Source organism: Dipodomys spectabilis, unplaced genomic scaffold (genome assembly GCF_019054845.1).
Source record: "Dipodomys spectabilis isolate Male_0828 unplaced genomic scaffold, ASM1905484v1 ptg000030l, whole genome shotgun sequence".
NCBI lineage: Eukaryota > Metazoa > Chordata > Mammalia > Rodentia > Heteromyidae > Dipodomys > Dipodomys spectabilis.
In genome coordinates this window covers 8,931,697-8,956,238 of record NW_024870707.1, presented here as the reverse complement: position 1 = coordinate 8,956,238, position 24,542 = coordinate 8,931,697, and the positions used below count along the sequence as shown (strand labels likewise).

Below are 24,542 nucleotides of genomic sequence, written 5' to 3'. Positions count from 1 at the left end.
CTCTTTCATTTCTTTCCCTCCCTTCCTTTCTTTGCTCTTTCTCCCTTCCTTTCTCTCTCCCTCCCTCCCTCTCTTTTTTCTCTTTGTATATCCCTTCTCTCTGCCTTTTAATCTCCCCTTCTTTTTACTTCCCTCCAACTCTCACTGACTTTCCCCACCCTACCTTCCTTCCTTTGCTATCTCCCTTCCTTCCTTCCTTCCTTTCTTTTCTTCCTTCTTTGTTTCTTTCTTTCTTTGTATATCCCCTTTCTCTTTGCCTTGCAATCTCTCTTTCTTTTTATTTCCCTCCAGCTCTCTCTCTTTCCCTCTCCCGGCTCTTCCTCCTTCTAGCCTTCTTGCCCACAATGACTTCAACAGGTTTTCTCCAGGACACCCTTCTGTTATGAGGTACAACCTCCCCAAAGCTCTGAAGCAGTATAACTGTAAGGTAAATTAAAGTAGGCTCCCAGTGAATGACGCCACCACTGTGGAATCCAGGCAGGAAGAGAAGTTATTTATTCCAACTTGCCTGCCCCACGAGCATGGTGGAGAAGCACAGGGCTGAAAAGGGGCCTGCCACCCCAGGGCCAGGACTTATCTAGGCCAGGGGACTGGGGGGCAGGGGAAGGTGTGGCCAGGTGTGGGAAAGCTGTAGAAACAATGGATTTGGATGAGAACTCAAGGCCTGGGTCTCACTCACATTCTAAAAGGAGGCATGACCTGGGCAGCCCAGGATGTGACCTCAGAGGAGGGGGAGATGACTGCTACCAAGTATTCCAGTTACCTAGGTAACACAGACACTGGGCAGAGGATTATGCAGGAGGGGGGGAGATGTCTGCACAGGGCCTGAATAGTCAAGGGTCTATGGACTGAAAGCCCTGAATAACACTTTGCCCCTTTTCAGTGAGCTTTCTCAGGTGTTTGGTCACAGCCACGCAAAGCTGAATTAACGGCACCTCACCTGGAAAAGCAATACATAGCTACAAAAGTATTTCCTATCAGGATTGCTTTCAAGACATTCCAGTTTCCTTCAACTGTCTGATTCTGATTAAACTAGCTATTATATAGACAGGAGTTCAGTGTCAAACATTTAAATGTGATCCATGTTTTCTAATACAGTGTCAAACATTTAAATGTGATCCATGTTTTCTAATATGTCGATTCAGTAAAAAATATTTACTAGTACGTGGGAAGAATACTGATTTTGTTTTTCCTTTTTCTTGTTCTTTCAGTAGATCTAGGTCAATTACCAGAATTGCTTAAAACTGTGTTACTTTGATGACGGTATCTTCCTGCTTTGCTTGTCTTGAGCCTTTCCTCCTGGAAAAGATACAAGAGAAACAGCAAGGCAACATGTAAATGAAAAGACACAAAGAAAACATGTTTCTCCTGCCTTCTTCAGGAAAAGCTTATCTTTCATGTCTTGGCATTGGCCATATCAATGCCTTGCCTAAAGATTCGAAACCAGTCTCTCTGGAAGTAGTTGCAAAGGCAGTTATGATCATTTCTACTACAAATTGTATACATTTTGACATAGTCCAAGAGGATTGGTGTGTATGGGAAAATTGGGATGCATACCAAGGTCAAAATCCTCCTCATTCTTCATTTTCAAACCCTTTATAGCTAGTGCTGGTGGTTCATGCCTGTAATCCTACCTACTCAGGAGGCTGAGATCTGAGGATCCCATTTCAAAGCCAGCCTGGGCAGGAAAGTTGTTGAGACCCTTAGCTCCTATTAACTACCAGAAAACTGGAAGTGGTGTTGTGGCTCAATGTAGTAGAGTGCTAATCTTGAGCAAACGAGTTCATGGACAGTGCCAAGACCCTGAGTTCAAGTACAACATCAAAGAAACCTTTTATTTACCACTCCCTTCCTCTTTTGTGAACACCTTCATTCACAATCGCACAGACAACACAATTAGACTATTCCCCAATGCTACATAGTCACTTGCCAGAGGTTCTCTAGAGCTTTCTGTGATCTCCCCCAAGTGATGGAGCAGATCTGAAGCTACAGGAAATGCTGACTGCAAGTATCTTATCACCACTAGCTGGGATGGGGGGTTCCAGTGTCTAGAAGGTTATATAGGGTGCTAATGTTTGTTATCTGCCTGAATGTACCATATTTAGTGTGAGAAAAGCAACCTCTGCAATCACACTAAAATGTCTCCATCTTATAACCAGTCACCATTTTATACTAATATATTCTGGAATTATTTGCTTGTTCATTTCAATTGTAACTACCTTCTGTTTGTAAACAGCCAGCAATGTCAAAAGTATGAGTCCTTACCAATGGAGTTGAAGATTAGACATTCTTCCTTAAAGTGGGAACTCTGTGCTGACTTACCAGCCTCCTCCAACTGTGACCATCAGCAGTGTCCCTATTCCCAACCCTATTTCCAGCCAGCTGTGATGAGAACAATGTATACCTTTGCCCATTCCCTAGTAGCGTTCTTTCACTGATGCCTAGAGTGTTCTCTAACTTCCTTGTATTTATTACCCCATCACCCTGGTCACCGATTGTAAAGAAAATGTGAGCCTGACTCCTTAGCAAAAGGAGAAGGGGCAGCAATACCCTTTGGGTTAGGCCAAACTGAGCTGGCCACTCTGCCCAGTGCACCGGCGTAGCTCTGGGGAGAGTGGCAGATCATCCTTGTATACAGAAGTAAAATGCCTTGACAAACTCTATCTTTTGGGTATCTATTCATTTTGTGACACTGGAGGGGTGTGCTTCCAACACTAAAATGGATAGGGTCATATTGGGATGTATAGGGGAGAAGGAAATTTCCCTTACTTAGTACTTGTCTTGCTGTTACCCTCTGTGTAATCTAGAAAGCCTCCTGGGACAAGCAAAAACTACCACAAAACACATGAATGGATAAGATGAAACTAAACCATAATAGATATGATACTTCCTGTACCAATGGCACTGACTGGTTAGAAAGAGCCTCTCTAGGTCTGCTGGGAAACCATGGCCCTGAATGGTGTTTGGCCTTCCTCTTCCCAGACCCTTAGTACATGACTTCATGAGTAACAGCCAGAAGTTTAACTCACTCATTTTCCACATCTTGGATGGAGTCAGGCAGAGGTTGGTTCCTGGTTTCAGGAAGGAGGAGGACTATAAAGCCACCAAGAACAGAGAGGGCACCATAGATCATCCAGGGCAAGGAAGCAGAATAAACTGCGAGAATCATCAGCAGGGGAGCCAGTGAGGACCCAAGGCTACCAGCAATTCCAATGATTCCTAAAGCTGTGGCCCTTAGAGCACAAAGCACAATACAGAAATAAAATGTTAGAAATACTCACGTGGACTTTGGCACTTGTGACTTATCTTATGTTATGGGATTGAGGAAGCAGTGTATTTAGACATATGGAGATTGTGGACTGACTCTAGCCTTTGAAATTCCTGTTGCTTTGCTAGCATTTCCTCACAGCATACATAGACATCTGTGTATCATTTAGCAATGCCACTCTTCATGGCATCTACTTTTAGGTAATACCAAAGATTACAGGAGTGGGGCACCAACGGCTCATGCCTCTAATCCTAGGTACTTAGGAACATGGTTCAAGGCCAGCTTGGGCAGAAAAGTCAACATGAGACTCTTCTCTCTAATTAACCACTCAAAAACTGGAAGTGGCACTGTGTCTCAAGGGTAGAGCCTAAGCCTTGAGCTCAAAGAGGCTCAGTGATAGTGCCCAGGCCTGGAGTTCAAGCGCAACAACTGACCAAAAATATATATCCAAACAACAGCAAGATTGCAAGAGGCCTAGTGGAAGGATACATTCAGTGGATTTCACAGTACCTTGGCAAAAGCAAGCTTTCACTCAACTGTGGCTGGAGTTGTTTTCATTGCAATGATTTGCCTTTGTGAAATATCCTGCCCCCTCCCTTTTTAAATTTTTTTAATTAGTTTGAAGAATGAAGGTGCTGAGAAAGGTCTGATCCTAACAGCAAACAGATGAGGTTCTGTACCTGATTACGGTTGGGAGTAGTTCCTGTCCATGGGTTACAGAACAAGTAGTGGTAGCATATAGAAGTCCGCTTCCCAGAGTTGAGAGAACTAGACGGAGGGTTTGCATTTCTGGAGAGAGGAAGAACCAGAGAGAGTCAGGAAGTCCCAGCTGCCACAATCAGCATTCCTTGCTCATAATGGCAAACACCTTGATTGGAATTGTGTACAGGGTTAAAGTGTATCACAGAAGAACTAAACAGAGGCAGAGTTCCTGCAGTGGGTAACAAGTGAGAAATGTGCCTTCTCTACACAGTTTGGTTTAGGATGGATCACTGATTCTGAATGATTGTACTCAGTCTCCTTGCATCTCTGACATTTGCTAAAGAGGGACAGAGGTTGAGGAATTGAAGCACAGTTCACTTTTCTCTTTTCTGCCCAGTGTCTCCTCTGTCCTTAGCATAATGTTGAACTGTCATGTGAGAAACTGCTGAGGGTGTGTGCAGGATCTATCTTGGCCCTCAAGGAGTTTACAGCCATGACCCATGTGCCCACAACACGAGGTTAGTACTGTGCAAGTCCTACACAGATGGAAAGCCTGGAGAGTAGCTAGATCTATGATGATGTGTCAAGAATCTTGAGTAAAGGCTTCTTTTAGTAAGAATTTCAGAGTTTAGAAAGAATAGTTTTCTCCACAATAGGAGAGCATGAGACATTGAAGTCATTATTGAGGCAAAGCAGCACACTGAAGTCCAGGCTGACATGTAAGAGGATCTGAGCCTATCAGTTTGGGATTTTACAAAACACACCACTATTCTGTGAGTTCAGAAAAACATGGTGACCACCTGCACTTTTCTTTCTCATTACATATGTCCACTTGATTTTGTAAAATTGACTCTAAGGTAGTCTGAGGTGATCCGTAACTGTGACTTGTATTTCTTCTTTATTTGAAGACAAGTAGTATCTACTTTCTCACGAGATAATTCTCCAAACTGAATTTGCATAAATGGTGCCCTGTGATGATATTCATAAGTGGATAAACAGAGTTTAGGAAATATGAATTGTCAATGAAGAGCAAGTAAGAAGACAGAGCTGGACAGAGAAAGGGACAGTGTAGTGTGGTCTTAGTAGGACCAAAATACTAGATGTAGACCTAATATGTCTATTGCTGGCCTAGAGGAAAGCTGGCAGAAATGACAGCTGTACCTACATACATATCAACTGTAATGAAGGAAATCTCTCCCTGCTGTTGAATGTCAGAATGTCAGCTAAATGCCTAGATTGGTCGCTGGGAATTGTTGGAACTCTATTTTTACAATTACAGAAATACATCATCTATGAACCCTTGAGAAAATTGGGTAGATATTTCTTTTCTACTCTGTGTGTTTTCCTTACCTTGAGGCACCAACACAGTAGCCAGAATGAAGGTCCCCATAAAGGACATGAAAAGAAATTGACTTATTCGACGGCCCAGGTGATTCAGTGCAATAAGTGTTAAACAATTAGCTGGGATGCTCTGGGCACCAAAGAGAATCTGCAGCAGAAAAGTATTACTTCCCAAGTTCTGGAGGTTGAGTAATAAGCCATAAGTGAGCAAGTATAATACAAATCTGTAGTGAACAGAGAGTAAAACATATAAAGTTTACAGACTATGTCCTATTGATTACAGCAACATTAGTGCAGATAGTCAGTTTTTGAAAACCAATGAAGGTATAATTTTTTATCAAAGTATTTCCTTGCAAGTGGTTATCATTTTTATAAATATAATAATGCTTATTATTATTGTTATTATTATTTTCCAGTTTGGGAGCTTGAACTCAGGAACTGGGCACTATTCTTGGGTTTTCCTTTTCTTTCCTCTCTGAAAGCTGGAGCTTTGACACTTCAGCCACAGCTCTACTTCTGGCTTTTTGGCTAATTGGAGATAAGAACATGCCCAGGTTGGCTTTGAACTGTGATCTCAGCCTCCTGCATTGTTAGGATGCTGAGTTGCTCATGCCCAGCTACTAGTGAATATTTTTTAAAATCATCATAATATAGGTGTATGCTGATAGAGCCCTTCATTGTAGTTAACCATTTTGGAGAGCAAAGGGCAGTATTGAGGACCAGATGGATATTTTTCCTTTATATTGTTCTAAGTGAATGGCTTAAGTTTATATATATAAATATTTGTTCAAATATCTATATCTCTATATATCTGTATATATTCACTTACCTGTTCAAAAATTTACCTGGAGTAATGGAAACTGAGCAACAGAAAAACTCAGAATCAAAATCTAGTTGTGCTTAAATTTCTCAGCATCAATCTCTGGTGACAAGCATAGCATGTCATATGATAAACATGAACATGAACATAATATGTTATCATGGTTATATAATCATGATAAACGTAATTAGTTTTATATTGGTGTCTTTAAAACTTTTGGGTACACCTAGCCATAGCAATTGTGGGCATGTTGCCCCTGCCTTTTATCTCTAAATCGACCACTCCCAAACATTGAGCCATTGAACAGGAGAAATACAAATCATGCCTCTTGAAATGAGAACAGTGAGAAGCCTACCTCACAAAGGCCAAGAGACAGATCCGCTTACGCAGGGCGGGAGCATGGAGCAGGTCGCGCAGAGAAGCTTTTTTCTTTGCCACCTCTAGCTCCTCCTTCATGGTGGCTCTCACCACCTTCAACAACAAGAACAGGAGACTCTTCAGTTGTCAGAAACTGGTAGGCATTAGAGGGAGCACCAGGCTCTCACAAGGACAAATTCAGTGCAAAGCCTTTCTGTGCAGTGGGAAAATGTAGACATCAAAAAATAAATGGCATATGGAAAATCATGGCTCACATCTGTAATCCTAGCTCCTAAGGAGACTGAGACCTAAGGATCATGGTCAAAGACAGCCAGAGCAGGAAAGTCCCTGTGAGACTCTTATCTCCAATTAACCATTCAAAAAGTGGAAGTGGAGCTGTGGCTGAAAGTAGTGGAGAGCTAGCCTTGAGTAAAACAGCCCAAGGACAGAGCTCAAGGCCTGAGTTCAAGGCCCTTAAGTGAAAAATAATTCAGTGACAGTTTCTAGGCTCTGAGTTCTAGCTCAGGACAGGCGCGCGCACAGACACACACAGACACAGACACAGACATAGACACAGACACACACACAGACACACACAGACATACACACACACACACACACAGAAATGTAGCCATAAAAGTGGCAAGAAGTGTATCACAGAGGGTAAAGGAAGCTCAGGGAACTTCTCCAGTGAGGAAAAACTAAGCAGGAGACAGAAGGAGGCTGATATTTGAGGATTACGGTTTAAAGCCTGTCCACGCAGGAAACACTTATCTCCAATAAACATTCTTATCTCCAATAAACCACCAGAAAACCAGAACTGGCTCAAGAGTTAGAGCGCTAACCTTGAGCTGAAGAGCTGAGGAACAGCACCCAGGCCCAGAATTCAAGCCCCATGACTCAAAAAAAAAAGAAAAAAAGAAAAGAAAAGAAAAGATAATGAAAAGAAGAGTATGTTAGAGAAAAATATGAGGAATGAAACTTTATAGTCCAGTGTTCAATATACACTTGATAAGTATGAGGATGTGAAAAATAAACTTGATTTTCTACTGTTGCCTGTTGTAGAAATCCTTATATCTTTCAGTTTGGGGAAAAAAAGAATAATTTTCTGAGGGGTATTATTGCAGATGTGAGTGTATATCAATACTATTTCTAGTAGTGCTCAGGGCTATTATTAGTTAATGCTTGCTCCAAAATATTAGCTACATTGCCATCCCACCTCTACAAATAAAACAGTTAAATCAGGGAGAGAATATCTGATGAGGCACTGTAAAGAAAAGATACTATCCTAAATTAGATTTTTACACTATCAGGAATGACTTCTTGAGCTGGGCATAGTAATACTAGTTACTTAGGAGTCATAGATTTATTTACAGGATCATAATTTCTGGCCATCTTAGGAAGAAAAGCCCATGAGACTGAATCTTGAAGACAATCCGCAAAAAGCCAGGTTAGAGGGTAGCCCAAGTGGTAGACAGAAGAAGGGAGTATGCCAAAGAAGCATGAAGCACTGAGTTCTAACCCTACCACCACCAAACACTTCCAGCTTGTAGCCCAACAGCCTCTTCAACAAAGTATTGGGCCTAAATTCATTAGGGAGGAATTGTGGTGGTATCTTCCACATCTGGGCGTGAAAGCCCTTGACTGCTATTATTATTATTATTATTTTGAGAATGGGTTCCAAGGACACTTTAAACCTGGGCCATCTGTTGGCTCTAGAGAATATGAGTCTGGCCTTCAAACACATCCAATATCAGAATAATATATCAAGGTATGCTGGGGTTATTTTGTATTGTTTACTCAATTAAAAATTGAGATAGTAAAGTATTTCAGATGATAGATTTCAACTAATTAAAAGGAAAGTCCATTGTTTGCACTGTAATTGTCTGAAATTATATTTGAATTGTAATTTATCTTAAAGCAGGTTCTTTATGTTTTCCTCTAGTAGTTTCAAATTTAAGGGTTTACATTAACATCTTTAATCTACTATGTATGTGTGTGTGTGTGTGTGTGAGAGAGAGAGAGAGAGAGAGAGAGAGACAGAGAGATATAGAGAGAGAGTCCTAAAGCTTGAAATAAAAGCCTGGGTGCTGTTCTTGAGCTTGTTTTTTCACAGCTGGTGCTCTACCACTTACGTTACAGCTCCACTTCTGGCATTTTGATGATTACTTGTAGATAAAAAGTCTCATAGACTGGGCTGGTTTTGAATCACAATCCATAGATCTTAGTTTCCTGAGTAACTAAGATTAAAGGGATGAGCCATTTATGTCCAGCATCGTTTTGTTTTGTTTGTGTGTGTGTGTGTGTGTGTGTGTGTGTGTGTGTGTGTGTGTATACCTGTCCTGTGACTTGAACTCAAGGCCTGAGTGCTGTGTCTGAGCTTTTTTTCCTCAAGGATAGCACTCTATCATTTTGAGCTATAGCACCTTTTCTGATTTTCTGGTGGTTAATTGGAAAGAAGTCTCATGGACTTTCTTCCCTGGGCTGGCTTTCAACCCAGATCTTCAGATCTTAAGTCTCCTGAGTAGCTAGTTAGGATTACAGGTGTGAGCCATCAATGCCTAGAGGTCATCATTATTTCATTCCTGGTTTTAGAGGATTTGATTTTATTGATTATAGGTCTATCATGCATTGCTTTTAGTATGTTGAAGAGGAAACTATATTTCTACTCTCTTTGGGGATTCTTTCAGAAAAGGATATTAGATTTTGTCAGAGGCTTTTTTCCCAAGTGGAGATATCTATGTTACAACGCATTTGATTATGCCCTTTATTATATTTATCAATTCAAATTTATCTAGCCATTCTTACATTTTGAAATGAAGCCTATTTGATTACAATTTATCATGTTGTAAATTGTTTCTCAATTTGGTTTGCAAGAATGTTTTTGTGTGCCAGTACTAAGGCTTGAACTCAGGGGTACTACCCTTTAGCATTTTTGCTCAAGGCTAGGGCTCTACCACTTGAACCCTGACTCTTTGGTGGTTAATTAGAGATAAGAGTCTCACAACTTTCCTGCCTGGGATGTCTTGGAACCTCAGCCCTCAGATCTCAGCCTCCTGATTGGCTAGGATGACAGTCATGGGCCACTGGTACCTAGCTACAAGAATTTTATTGACAAGTTTTCATCTATACTCATCGTGGAAATTTCCCTGTAGTATTTCTTTTGTTTTATGCCTTTATCTATTTGAATCAGAGCAATATAAAATTTGTAAAATAAACTTGAAGGTAATAATTTGTATTTTATGAAATAGTTTGGGGAATATTGATGTTAGTTTTTTAATGAGTGCATACAATGAAATAGTGACTCTATTCACTTGGGCTTTAATTTGTTGGGAGTTTTTTTTCCTAACTCTTTGATAATTCTTGCACATTATTTTTTTTTCAATTTAATTTAATTTTATTTGTGAACATACTGTACAGAGGGGTTACAATTACATGGGCAGGATAATGCGTACATTTCTTACCAAACATTGCAGCCTCCTCCTTTGGTTTACCCTTCACATCCCTTCCCAGCCTCCCCCCTCCCCCCATCCCAATCCTTCTCCTTCCCCCCCTTTACCCCCCCCCCCCACGGACTTTGTAAAGCTCGTTTTGGACATGACAACTTGTACTTCTCATTGTTGCAACAGGTCCACCTGTATCCTTAAACAACTGGTTTTTCCCCATCTCCTCCACAAGTTATACTGACATCAAATATAGTGAAAGCAGGGGTTATACTGTGGGGGAGGGATATACAAAGCAACAAAGAGATAATCTTATAAATGCATTAGAAACACATGCATGAAAGAAAAAATCATTAAAATACATATCTAAGGGTTCATTTTCCTGACATCACATTATCTGACCTTTTCTGCTTGACTCATACATACACTAGATATTGCAAATAAGGGAAACCATGGGACCTATGTTTCTTTGGGCCTGGCTTACTTCACTTAATATAATTTTTTCCAAGTTTTTCTATTTCCTAACAAATTGGGCAATGTCATTCTTTCTGATGGAGGCATAGAATTCCATTGTGTATATATACCACATTTTCTTGATCCATTCATCTACTGAGGGGCATCTGGGTTGGTTCCAGATCTTAGCTATGGTAAATAATGCTGCAATAAACATAGTTGTGCTGGTAGCTTTAGTGTGGTCTTGTTTGTAAACATTTGGGTAAATGCCCAAAAGTGGGATTGCTGGGTCATAGGGGAGTTCTGCATGGCAAATGTCATAGCTAGCAAGATCAATAGAAAGCCCACGGATTGGGAGAAGATCTTTACTAGCCATACAATGGACAAGGGTCTCATATCTAAAATACACTTGGAACTCAAAAAATTAAACCCCCCAAAAACAAATCCTCAAAGAAACAACTGCCCAATAAATAAGTGGGCGAAAGACTTAAAGAGAAACTTCTCTGAAGAAGAAAGAAGGATGGCCAATAGACACATGAAAAAATGTTCAACATCCCTAGCCATAAAAGAAATGCAAAGCACATTATTGATCCATTTAGGTTGATTAGTTGTTGTTGTTGTTGTTGGTCATGGAACTTGAGCTCTGGGCATGGGCAGTGTCCCTCAACTCTTCAGCTCAAGGCTAGCACTCTACTGCTTGAGCCTAGATTTCTGGTGGTTTATTGGAGATAAAAGAGTCTCATGGTTTTTCCTGCCCAGGCTGGCTTTGAACCGTGATGCTCAGATCTCAGCCTCCTGAGTAGCTAGGATTAGAGGCATGAGCCACAGCATTTTTGTCTCCAATTTTTTTTATGCGTTTTCTCATTTGTTTGTGCACAGTTTGGTCAAGAATCTGTCCATTACATTTATTCTGTCAAAGAACCAAAACTGTGTTTCAACTGTCCCTTCATATATTTATTGCTTCCATTTCATTAATTTTATCTCTGATCATGATTCTTTCTATATTTCTCCTAATTTTGGAACTGGTCTGTTCTTGTTTTCCCATGACATTGAGTTTCCTCAACAGGTTATTCCTGATTTCCCTGAATTTTTACTGAAGGCATTCATAAGCGTGAACTTCATTTATATAATTACTTGATAGTTCTTTTTCTTTCTTTCTTTCTTTTTGTTGGTTGTGGGGCTCAAACTCTGGACCTGTATGCTGTCCCTCAGCTCTTCAGCTCAAGGCGAGTGCTCTACCACTTGAGCTACAGTGCCACTTCTGGTTTTCAGAGTGGTTTACTAGAGATATGAGTCTCATGGACTTTCCTAGCTGGGCTGGCTTTGAACTGTGATCCTCGGATCTCAGCCTCCTCAGTAGCTAGGATTACAGGCATAAGCCACTGGTGCCTGGCTTCGACATTTCCTTTCTTGAAGCCCTCAATATTTTTTCCTTGTTTTGTTTATGTAACACCTTCAATTATACTATGATATGGGAAGTTCTTTTCTTGTCATGTCTGTTTGGTGTCCTAAAAGCCCTTTGTCCATTGATAACCATCCTACCCAAAACTGGTAGAATGTCTTGGTATTGTTTTATTAAATGTGTTCTATGGTTTCAACTTGCACATCTTCTCCTTGTTAAATGCTCATGATTTGTTGTTTGGCCTTTAAATGGAGGTCTTGTATGTTGTGTGTTTTTCTTTATTGTTGTCCAGTGACCTCAAGGTACCAACTTATCTACAAGACCTGGAAATCTGTATTCTTCTGATCCAATTTGTATGGAGGCTCTTAAATGGGTTTCTTATTTGTCTTCATAAGACAAATTTGAAGCTGTTTCAGAATTATTACTTTATTACATTCATTTTGTAGATGATTTGTTTTCCTTCTTTCAAGGAATTATTTATTCATGTTCTCTTTCGATTCATTCAGATGTTTATTTGGATGCTCTTTCATTTCTTTTGATCATTTCATTTCTTTTAATCATTCTTGTGAACTTTTAGTCTTGGATTTGATCACTTCCCTGGCATTATTGTGAGTTGGTTGACTTTTGGGGGCTTCATGTTGACAATTTTTCATATTTCCAATTTTTTTCTACTTTGTGATGTGCATTTTTGTCCATATTAGATTGGAAATTTTTGTATCCACTAAGTTTTTCAGTTGACATATTTCCAATGACTGAAACAGCAGGTTTCAGGTATAATTTTTTACTACTGGACTAGGGGTGTAGCTCAGTAGCTGCGCATTTGCCCCAAGTGGTAAAGGACCCAATTCTAGTGAGAGGCTGTAACAACTACAACTGACAGATATATCCAATAGGGAAACACAATGTTAAGTAATTAAGGGGGAAAAAGCAAAGACATTGAGACTACAAATATACCAAATAAGGGTAGGAATGGAAGGAAATTAGGAGGAATTACAGTACTTAGTAGTGTAAGAAATACTGAGAAATAAAAACGGCAACAGATAACCAGGTGATGTTGGCCTAGGTCTGTCATTGTAGCTACTCAGGAGGCTGAGATCTCAAAATCAAGCCTGCCCTGGAAGGATAGTTGGTAAGACGTTTATCTCCAATTAACCATCAGAAAACTCCAAGTGTACCTGTGGTTTACATTGGTGCAGTACTAAACATGAGCAGAAGAACTCAGGGATAGCATTCAGGTCCTGATTTCGAGCCCCACAACTGAGAAAAAAAAAAAGGCACTGATGTGGAAAATGTACTTAGAGGAAGGAAATGTAAGTAGAGAGACAAATCCAATAAGAATAAAGTGACAATGAAAAACAAAGGAATAATAAAACTTAGCAAACAATGCATAACTATGACAATAAAGATTTGTAAGAGGGTAAAATTAAAATAAGAAATAGAGAAAGAGAAAACATGTAAAGAAATAAAAGTGAAGGAAGGAGAGGAAGAAAGTTGGAAGAAGAGGGGATATCTCTCTCTCTCTATTTACATATAATACGTATCTAAATTTAAAAATACATAACACACATATATTAATCCACACACCAGTGGCCTGTGCCTATAATCCTATTCAGGAAACAAAGATCAGAGGGTCAAGGTTAGGAAAGTCTGTGAGACCATCATCTCCAATTAACCACACACAAAAAAAAAAAGGAAAAAAAGGAAAAAAGATAAAAATAGGAACCAGAAGTGGTTCAAATGATAAAGTGTTAGCAGAAAGCTCAGGAAACAGTACTCAGGTCCTGAATTCAAGCCCCAGGACCAGCTTACACATAAAATAACTAAGCGATCAAGAAAAAGGAGGAAGAAACAGAAGGGAAAAATTTGATGAAGAATGTGTTAGACTTCCAGGCCCCTAAGGATGCTAATCTCATGAGCCACAGAGCAATGTCTTCATTAGTACCAACTGTTCGTCTGTCCTTCCTTCCTTCCTTCCTTCTTTCCTTCCTTCCTTCCTTCCTTCTTTCCTTCCTTCCTTCCTTCCTCCCTCCGTCCCTCCCTCCCTTCCTTCCTTCTTTCCTTCCTTCCTCCCCTTTTGTCAGTTATGGGGCTTGAATTCTAGGCCTGGGTGCTGGTTTTCTGGGGATTTATTAGAGATAAGAGTCTCACAGATTTTCCTGCCTGGTCTAGCTTTGAGCCGTGATCCTCAGACCTCAGCCTCCTGAGTAGCTAGGATTACAGGCATCAGCCACCAGCTCCTGGCCCAACTGTTATTTCTTTGCTTGGTGAGGTCAGTATGTGTGCTACTTCAGCTTCCTGTATTTTCTGTCATGTTCATCCACCAACCAGAGTGTGTGGTTATAGGGAAACTGAGCTGTACACCAGAGATGCAGAATGCCCCATAGGATGAGCTCTAGCCTGCAGTGTGTCCTCCTCCCAGCCCACTGCCCAGATGGGAAGCATATTGTACCACCCAGTACAACTTTGACTAGCTTCCAATCCCGCAGAGCTCCCCGCCTTGCTGGCTTTCCTGTGCAGCTATGTTAGATTTCCCAGTCAGCACACAAATAAACAACAGCCCCCCCCCAATCCTTGCTGTGTTCTCTCAGACCAAATGATGGGGGTGGGGGGGTTGAGATGTCCACACAAGGTCTTAGACAATAGCTCTCTGCCATTGGGTTGTGACCAAATGCCTGGCAGATGAGAGAATTTTCTTTTTTTGGGGGGTCCGGTTGTCTTTTTTTAAAAATATATATATATTACTTATGTGGTGCTGAGGAATCCAACCCAGGACCTCAGGCATGAAAGGCAAGCGCTCTACCACTGAGCCATCTTCCCTGCCCCGAGAAGGGAGAATTTTCTAAGTGTGTGTTTGCTATGCAGATTTCAGCACCTCTGTCCATATTACTGTTTATTTAGCCCAGTTTTAAATAACTCTTGTTCTGTTTTTTCTGTTTCCTCCATCTGCTCCACCCTTTCTGCCAAGACCTCTTTCCCATTCTGTTCTGAAAGATTCTCTGTGGCTTTTTTCAAAAAATAACATACACTGCCCCTGAGCTTTTTCTCTCAAAGCTAGTGTTCCACCACTTTGAGACACAGCAGCACTGCTGGTCAATTAGCTGGGGGCCAATTAGCAGCTTTGAATGATTCAATAATCAATACATGTATATTTATTCAGAATACAAAGGCTAAATGTATACATATATGTATTATTACATTGTAATAATTAAAAAACAAACAAGGTTATCTTTCAATTAAACATTGAATTATGTTGGAGGGTGAAGTTGTTCAGAGGACATCAGGTGCAGGTAGGAAAATAGCTCCAGGAAGCATCCCATATACAACTGCATTTAACTCGAAACTTTTTAACTGAATTAAATAAATGTAACAATAAAATTCTGTGGTGGGTGTTACATAAATTACATTCAAGGGAAAGGAATAAATAGTCAGAGTGCTTTTAACTTCTTTCAGATAAGAATATACATGTCCAACGCTTTTAGCACAGTTCATCTTTGTCACTAAGGAGTACACATGTTGGGCTATGTCTTCCCTGTGTCTTATAACCAACAGCCATCTCACTCACCTCCACAGTTAGCGTGTCTCTATAATTCTTCATTCCATTTATGCGCGCAGCTCTCCACAGCTCCTTTAAGGCTTCCTGGGGTTTGTTGGTGCTAATGAGCCACCGAGCAGACTCTGCCAGACTCCTGCCCAAAGACGAGGATGGAAATGTAGTCAGCTCTCACACGCTCACTTCCACTCCCCCTTCAACCTTCAGATTCCTTTCTCCTTCATTCTCATCCCTTCCATTTATTCAGGTGGACCAAGAACTAGCATCATGCGTCATGTGTCATCATACCTCGGGAAACAGGAAATGACCTCTGCACATGATACTCTGGGCTCCCGGGAATGCAGGCCTGGAGTCATGCTGACTCCATGGTGAGTTCTGTGAAAATTGACTACCCAGCTCACAGAGCTGGCGTATGAGGGACACTCATATTTCCCTGAATATGGATACCCCAATTAATTATTATTAATTTTTACTAAATGTCTCATTCAGATGGGAGCCAGTTCTGATCCTCATGGCTGTGGTAACTTTTGGAACACCAGCAAGATAAATTGGCCTTAATTTAATGAGGGCACAGAATTGCAAAGACTTGTGGAGGACAAATGTCACAATGGATGAGTTGGCTAAAGGAACATGCTGTTTATCTGGAGTTTGCTCACAGTATTAATGAAATCTACAGTCACTTCTGAGGATCACTCCTAACTCAACAGGCTTTCTGTCCTGAACTAACACCATAGCCCTTTTTAACTCTCTCAAGACTCTTTAAGGAGAGGAAAGGAAGAGGATCCAAAAACAAAGGATGTAAGTTGTCCATTCTGCCTAGGATTTTCAACTGAGGAATCCATACTGCTCCATAATTGAACAGCACTAGAGGTACATTTGCGTCTCAATTCTGTCCTCCAAAGACAATAACCATCGTGTTTTTTTTCCCAAACCATACATACAAATGCAAACCATAGACAAAGAAATACCATCTTCAAATGTTTTCCCCATGAAGGCAAATTCTTTTGCAAAAGTTCTATTACCATCTTACCAATTAAGTCTACTGGCAAGGAGAGCCAAGAAGATCTGTAACATTCAGGAGACGATTCATAGCAACTTTTGGGTCATAGAGATGCTTATTCTAGTAATTAGAGTAAACACATTCACATTTGAAATTCAAATAGCCTATACTATTTTTTATAACGATACTGAATTTTGTATGTGCTTACACTAAAATGTTTTAATCTCTAATTTGAATATTGTGAGATATATTTTATGTAGTACAGAACCCTCCTGTATTTATTTTTTTAATTTTTTTTGTTTATGTGTTATTGAAGAATTGAACCCAGGGCCTTATAAATGCTAGGCAAGCACTCTACCACTAAGCCACAATCTTAGTCCTAGAATCCTCCTTTAAACAGGAATTTCATCTCATAAATAATTGTTAATATGACTGCATCTGTTACAATTTGCTGACATAGTAACTTCAAACATAATTCAGTTTCTTCAATTTTACCTAACAACACTTTTTGTCCCGTTGCTCAAGTCACACATTGCTATGAATAAGGAGAGCACAATATCAGAAGTTGATCAAGGATCCAAATGAATTTCTTATGTCCTTTATTCAAGATCTCTTCAAGAAGAAAGTTCATACCTTGTGAATGGAAGTAAGAAGAAGACAGGTATAGACAGTGCAAGCTGAAGGATCTGCCAATTTCGAACAAAATAAGCCAGGCCTCCCAACAATACTTGTCCTACGCCAGTTGAACATAATAATAAGAGCACCGTCATGGCTTGGAATTTGCGTCCTGTCCATTCTACACCTGAAAGACAGCACCAGTGAATTTTCTTCTCAAACCAAAGTAGAGTGTTAAGTTCGCATTCAAGGTGAGGAAAATGCACATGGTGGGAAGACATACTTACCGAGCACCATACTGTTTGTTAGGATGACTGTGATGGACATACCAGCCAGAAAGCGCAGGACACAGTAAAGGAGGAAGGTGGGAGCAAAGGCTGCACCTGTGTCAGCAATGGCCAATTTCAGCACACAGATGATCATAATTAGCCTCCTTCCAAACCTGAGGAAAAGACAAAGCTTAGATGGTGGGAATGGAACAGCTGTTGCACAAAGAAACACAAAGTTTCTTAAAACTACAAATAATCAGAAATAACCAACAGCAATGGCTTTGTTGTTGTTCAAGGCTAATGCTAAGCTACTTGAGTCACATCTGACTTTTTGTTGGTTAATTGGAGATGTGTGTCATGGACATTCTTGCCTGCCTAGCTATGAACCACAATTCTCCAAGCCATGGGGATGGCTCTTTGTTGTGTTTTGCTGGCTTAGGAGAGATAATCCTGGGAGACCTGGCTAATTGTATTTGACACATTGTTCAGCTGGCACTGTTTATACCCTTCTCTTTTTTTGCTGGCATTGGGGCTTGAACTCAGGGCCTTTGAGCTGTCCCTGAGCTTCTTTTGCTCAAGGCTAGTACTCTACCACTTTGAGCCACAGTGCCACTTGGATTTTTCTGAGTAGTTTACTGGAGATAAGTGTCTCATGGCCTTTCCTGCCTGGGCTATATTTGAATCATGATCCTCAGATCACAGCCTCCTCAATAGCTAGGATTACAGGCATGAGTCCCTGGCACCTATTGGGTCAGTGATTGCATTCATTCAATTGGTACTTAGGCCAAATTTCTAAACAGTTTAGGTTTTTGTCTGTTTGTTTTGATATTGTCCAGTTGATACTGAGACTAAATTTCTAAGCAGACACTTTTCTTTTGATTTTAGATCTGGTTTCCAACCCCAAATTGCTAGCCTTTGAGAGGGAACCTGGGGGAGGGGGTCCCTGGGATCCAGCCTGTGTTCCATTCTAGAAGGCACAAGCCAAAAGACTGGGCCATTAAGACCAATTTTCTACCCTATAAGACATTTTGGCTTGAGTAGAATATCTAAAGAGAGAAGGAGACATCCCAAGAAAGTGTCCTGGCTGGAGCATGACCGGTGGCACCCCAATGGAACCAGATGCTCAAGCAGGGAGTCTGGTGAGGATGTAGGGGGTGGGAGTTGCATAGAAGGTGAAAGGGAGTAGTCATATAGGATGTAGAGGGAAGAAGCCTTGTAAGACATAGGGGCGTGGCTCTGTGGGAAGGAGAATGGGAAGAGTCTCTAAAGACATAGAGGGCCTGGTTCCAAAGGACCATAGAGGGATGGAGACAGTAGAAAGGTGTGGTCTCCTAGGTGTAGGGGAGTGTGGTTCTGCAGCACTTAGAGCTTGAGGTCATGTAGACCACAGAGGGAGAGGATTCTGATGAGTGTTAAAACCCTTAGGAATGGTTGATGCCTGATCCATTCCCAGAGGCTTTTCCAAAGTGAGGCTCTATACACAGGTTTGAGGTTTCTTCCTCTTTCTTAAGGGATCCTGGGATAAGAGACACAAGAAACTTATTTTTATTCTTGCTCAAATCTGAATTGTACTCTCCTCATTCATTTCTTTGTGTGACTTCAGAAACAGAACAAATAGTACTGGCAGGTAAAATAGAGGAGGCTGAACGATGTTGGAAAAAAAAAAAACCACACAGATCTTCATATACGTAAACCTGACCTGTGTATACCAAAGGTGCTTCTCCCATTGGTAAACAGTAGTTTAACTACGTATTTACACCATAGGAGATAAATTATAATACTGGAACTTCTAATACATTTAATACAGGTACTTAAATACATGGAATTAGCCTATCATACTGTCTACACAATAAAGTATCAAAATCAGATGTGGAACTCTAGGACTGTACATTTCTTGACCACAGCAATGGGAACACTGGGGAAACAACACATGGGATTTTTTCTCATGAGTGGCATCAGAATCATCGTCTGTTTAATTTGGATTTCTTGGTCATGAACAACATGCCACTTTCAAGAACAGGAAGGAAGAAAGTACCAGTGCAGAGCAAAGAATGCTCACAAAAGCTGCAGAGGAAAACACTAAACAAGATGAGGAATGAAGAACTATAACAGGGAAAGTCTGTCGAAAAAAAGAAAGGAAAATGGAGTTCTGGCTTTCATAGACTTATAGCAAGTCACAAAACAGTTTCAGTCAAAATGCAAATATGTATAGATTCACATGTCGATGACTTATACCTATACTTATGGCTGCTCAAGAGGCTGAGATCTGAGAATCACAATTCAAAGCCTATCCAGCCAGGAAGGTCCATGAGCCTATCTCCACTGAACCATAAAAAGCCAGAAGTGGAGGTGTGACTCAAGAGTAGAGCACTAACCCTTGAGCAAAAATAATGCTCAGGGATAGCATTCAGGCCCTGAACTCAAATCCCGGTACTGTCATAAAAAAGCAAGCAAGCAAGCAAGCAAGCTATACTTGAGAAACTACACATTAGTTTAGAACAGCATAGGGAAAACACTAGAAGAACCCCTTCTTGAGAGGAGGATGCTGCAATGCTATGTTAGGTGATAAGGAAATTCAGCCAACAATTTATTATATAAGCATTTTTCCTCATTCAAGATTCTACATTTAATTTCTAATATTTTTTTGCTTATGATATATCTCAGTGTAGGATATAGACATTATCTACTTAGATTTTATTGAGCCTCTTTGGATTTATATGTGGTTTCCCACTGATAGGGCACATTTTCTTCAAATCTCTATCCATTTCTCTCTTCTTCTGAGACTATCATAACATATATGTAGGTCTGTCTCATGCTATCCCTGAGACCTTTGTGTACTAGCCAGCTTTAACCTTCTTTCGTCGATTAGCCTTCTTTTTCTTCCTTTTTTTTGGTCAGTCCGGGGTTTTGAAATCAGGGCCTGTACACTATCCCTGAGATCCTTTTTCTCAAGGCTAGTGCTCTACCACTTGAACCACACAATACCACTTTGGCTTTTTCTGAGTAGTTTACAGAAGATAAGTCTCATGGACTTTCCTGCCCAGGCTGGCTTTGAACCATGATCCTCAGATCTCAGCCTCCTTAGTCGCTAGGATTACAGGTGTGAGACACCAGCACCGGACATTAACTGCTTGATCATTTCTACTGCTTTGTTTTTTCATGTCTATCCATGGAGTCTTATACTGGGTCTCAGCTTCCACTGAATCTCTCTAGTGACAAGTTTAATCTATTCATTTCAAGTTTTGATCTCAGATTCTAGTATATGCCTCTCTACAATTCCTCGCTTAGTATTGATATTACTACTTTTCATACATTGTTATGTCTTTATGTCTTCATACATCTTCTAGCTTATCTTTTTGAATATGCTTAAAATACTTGTTTGGAAGTGTTTCTCTAAGAAGTTGGATGTCTGTGCTTCTTCAGAGACCTTGGGGCATAGTTTTCTTTGAGTGGACTGTTTTTCTTCTTTATACATTGTGATCTGGTTGTTTTTGAAAACATTTGGTTAATATGATAGAGAGATTTGGGAATTTGATCCTCTGTCTTTCACATAGTTTTCTCTGTGTGTGTGTGTGTGTGTCTCTGTGTGTGTGTTTCCTATTGTGCAAAGATATAGCATTCTATATTGCCTGTGACTTTATCAGCCTTATTCTGCAGACTACTTGTCATTGTGAGCACTAAAGCCTTTTGTCCTACTGATCATGTTCATCTAAACTTTTGACACGTATTTCTTTGAATGTTCAAAGACATTTTTTGGCAAGCTGATTTTTTTTAACATAAGAACTTCTGGTAGACAAATTTACTCTGAGTTGAAGCTTCTCCAATGTGTGCATTTAAGATTTCCTTTTTTTGGCTTATTCATGAACTAAGGGCCTGGGCACTGTCTCTGAGCTTCTTTTCTGAAGGTTAGCACACTACTACTTGAGCCACAGCACCACTTCTGGCTTTTTCTAAGTAGTTTATTGAAGATAAATCTCACAGACATTCCTGCCTGGGCTCTCTTTGAATTGTCATCCTCATATCTCATCCTCCTGAGTAGCTAGGATTACAGGCATGAACCATCAGTGCCCAGCTTCCATGTAAGATCTTCATGTCCTCTAACAGAGAGTACTGTGAACCAGAAACTCACCTGTCTGTTAAATGGCCACATAGTGTATTTCCCAACAAAATCCCAAGTGTCAATATGAATTTACTTATTGAAGTTAGTAACTGAAGTTCACACACCAGGTCCCACTGAAAGAGAAGGAAATGAGCACAACAGAGCTTATAGTCTCTCAGTGTAATCTGAGCAAATCTGCCTAACATGACCTACAAGTTTCCTTTTTCAACCTAACAAGACTTCTCTCATTTAGGTTAAAACTTAACTGTCTCCAGCAAACTGCCTTTAAACGAATAGGTTTGCTATGGAAATGATCCCCTTTAATCCATGTTGAATTCATTTTGGGACCTTAAAGCATTTTCTGAATCCTGACTACCACAGTAGGTCCTCCAGGTGATTCTCCTAAAAGAACATTGTGAGCATGTACATTTGCTCCATCTCCAGGAAGTTGCTAATGTATAAACACATTTGTGTAACATGGACTGAGCCTAACATTTATAATGAAACACGAGTTGCTTATGCACTGTATTAATAGTGTCTATTTACTATTTACTGTCAAATTCATTAGACTCATTGTATATGTGTCTTATACTTAATAAAGATGCAGTCAATATAGACTAAAAGAAAGAAGAATCACCTTAAAGTGTGGGAAGGATTTGTGTTATTTCTAAACACCCAAATCCTGAACTCCTAACTGGAAAATGAAGCTTCCTACCTCAGTTACGATGGTGGAGACAAAGGAGCTGCGGTCATACACCCAGCCGTCCACACAGGGCTCTGTTTCTGCCTCACTCAGGTTCCAGAAGGTGCTGTTCAGGTGGAGGAGCTGCCATTGGGGATGGACAAAGCGCCGGCACTTCTCTGGCCTGAGGTTGGAGTCAAGTGGGATGGAGATTCTCAGGAGGTCCTCCTGGCTGAGGAGCCCAGTGCCATTGTCAGAGAGGGTGTCATTGTCGAGGATGCCCACCCAGCAGCGGTGCTCAGGCACGGCTGCCGTGAAATTCTCCAAGGCAACATGAGTGTAAGCCAAGATATTACATATTATAAAGAAAGCCAACTGAAGGATCTGGAATCTTCCCAGGCTTCCAACGTGATCCAGAATTTCCTGAAAGGCCATTGGGGCTAAATAAATATCTCCAGTTGGAGGCAAAAGTATAAAATCTAGACTGTTTAAGGAAAATTAGTGCCATTTCACGGGATACATGACGGGAGGTTGGTCCTGAACCAACTTCCTTTCTCTTCTGTAGCCAGGCGGTAGAATGAGTATCCTCTCGTGATTATTTTTCAAGTCACAGAAATGTTCGACTGGTTGGCTTTCTCTAATTTTATCTGTTAAAGATCAACTTTCTGGAAAATAATTGTGTCCTGAACAATGTTTCACATTCACCTGTGGACATTGATCTCCAGGTTCCCAGTAACAAACCAGAACAGACCTACTATTGATATGTAGTCTTTCACAAATACATAATTTATAAGACTCCAAAGTGAAGTGCTTTAAATTTTTATTTTTTATTTTTTTGTTGGCTTGAACTCTGAGCCTGGGTGCTGCCCCTGAGCTCTTCAGCTCAAGGCTAGCACTCTACCACTTGAGCTAGTGCACCACTTCCAGTTTTCTGAGTAGCTCATTAGAGATAAAAGTCTCATGGACTTTTGTGCCCAGGCTGGCTTTGAACCCTGATCTCAGCCTCCCGAGTAGCTAGGATTATAGACATGAGCCATCAGTGCCCAGTAATTTTTAAAATAATTTTTAATATTTCTTGAACAGCAGAAAATGTTTTGAAAGGACTGAATTTTATTAAAAAGAGCTCATGAAAACAATCTCGAGGTACAATTCTTTCTGTTGAGAAATTAGCAAACCAAAACAACACTGAGTTTCCATTTCATCCTAGTTAGAATGGCCATCATCAAGAACATAGACAAAACCAAATGCTGGCATGGAGGTGGGGAAAAGGAACCCTAATACATTGTTATTGGGAATGTAAACTGGTGTAACCACTCTGGAACACAGTTTGGAGATTCCTCAAAAAATTAAACAGAATTATCCTATGATCCTTTGATACTACTCTTGGGCCTTTAGCCAGAAGATTACAAATATGGATACAGCAAAGCAGCATGCACAACCATGCTCATTGCTGTATTATTCATGAGATCCAAGATATGGAAACAAGTCCAGATGCCCTCGATGGATGAATGGATCAAGAAAAAGTAGTATACATAGGTTGTGGAATTTTACTCATTCATAAAGAAGAATGATATTACATCATTTGCAACAAAATGAACAGATCTGAAAAAAATATGATGAGTGACGTAAGTCAGGTCCAGAGAAACAAAGGGTGCATATTATTTTTCATATATGGAAGCTAGGTCTGATTGGTAAATATTAAGGGAAAACATAAGGGATCATATGCATATGTACGCAAACACGTAACTAGATTTTCGAGAATGGAAATGGTGGAACACTTTAGAACCACTAACTCACAGTCTAACAAAATGAATACCAGACAGCTAATACTTGAGATGTGTATGGGAGAGGTCAAGGGGAGGGAGGTAGATAAATTCACACAGGAAGTGGTAAAGAATGCATTCATCATATTTAATGCATATTCTAGGAAACTAGGGAAATTGAGGGGAGGGATGAGGTTGAGAGGGATGAGAGAGAATGATGAAAGGAATATTACTGATCATGATGAATTATACTCAGAAACTGACATGCTGAATCCTTTTATACTACTAAAGATAATAAGTACATAATTAAAAAAATTCCTTCCCTATTGATAACTTACTTTCTGCTTCTGGTCAAACCATAGCAAATTTTTTTTTGAAATTATGTTTCTCCCCATGTGGTAATATTGGATGATGCCAGAAGTTAGCCAATTCTAACTGCAAAGTTTTTTTTTTTATTAATTGATTCAAATAGTAATTTCAGTTTCTGTTCTAATAGCATAAATAGAGTAAGTTAAAGACAACTTTTTGTTTTGTGTGGAGCTTAAATTCAGGGACTCATACTCTCTTATTTTTTTTTTGTCCGTCGTGGGGCCTGATCTCTGGGCCTGGGCTGTGTCCCTCAGCTCTTCAGCTCAAGGCTAGCACTCTACCACTTGACCCATAGCACTACTTCTGGCTCTTTCTGCTTATGTGGTACTGAGGAATCGAACGCATAGCCTCATGCATGCAAGGCAAGCACTCTACCACTGAGTCACCTTCCCAAACCGTTGGCTTTCTT

The 24,542-nt window shown here is 40.3% G+C and overlaps 1 protein-coding gene across 1 annotated transcript; it reads right to left on the bottom strand.

Annotated features, from left to right (window-relative positions):
• Positions 1–246: 246 nt before the first annotated feature.
• LOC122104791 (solute carrier family 22 member 9-like) lies at positions 247–22,567 on the bottom strand. The gene is made up of 10 exons (XM_042675723.1): positions 22,035–22,567; positions 21,350–21,453; positions 17,239–17,393; positions 16,970–17,138; positions 15,349–15,472; positions 6,487–6,602; positions 5,321–5,535; positions 3,949–4,057; positions 3,030–3,233; positions 247–1,299 (listed from the first exon to the last, which is right to left on the bottom strand). Exons 1-10 carry the CDS (start codon positions 22,434–22,436, stop codon positions 1,239–1,241), a joined length of 1,659 nt encoding a protein of 552 aa, XP_042531657.1. The 5' UTR covers positions 22,437–22,567; the 3' UTR covers positions 247–1,238.
• Positions 22,568–24,542: the final 1,975 nt, after the last annotated feature.

Excerpts from the sequence above, each read along its gene's own strand:
- LOC122104791 (XM_042675723.1), bottom strand. The coding sequence starts at position 22,436 with ATGGCCTTTCAGGAAATTCTGGATCACGTTGGAAGCCTGGGAAGATTC. Across the intron at positions 17,394-21,349 it reads TGTGGCCATTTAACAGACAG|GTTTGGAAGGAGGCTAATTA; the intron begins GTGAGTTTCTGG and ends TCTTTTCCTCAG. Across the intron at positions 17,139-17,238 it reads AACAAACAGTATGGTGCTCG|GTGTAGAATGGACAGGACGC; the intron begins GTAAGTATGTCT and ends GCTGTCTTTCAG.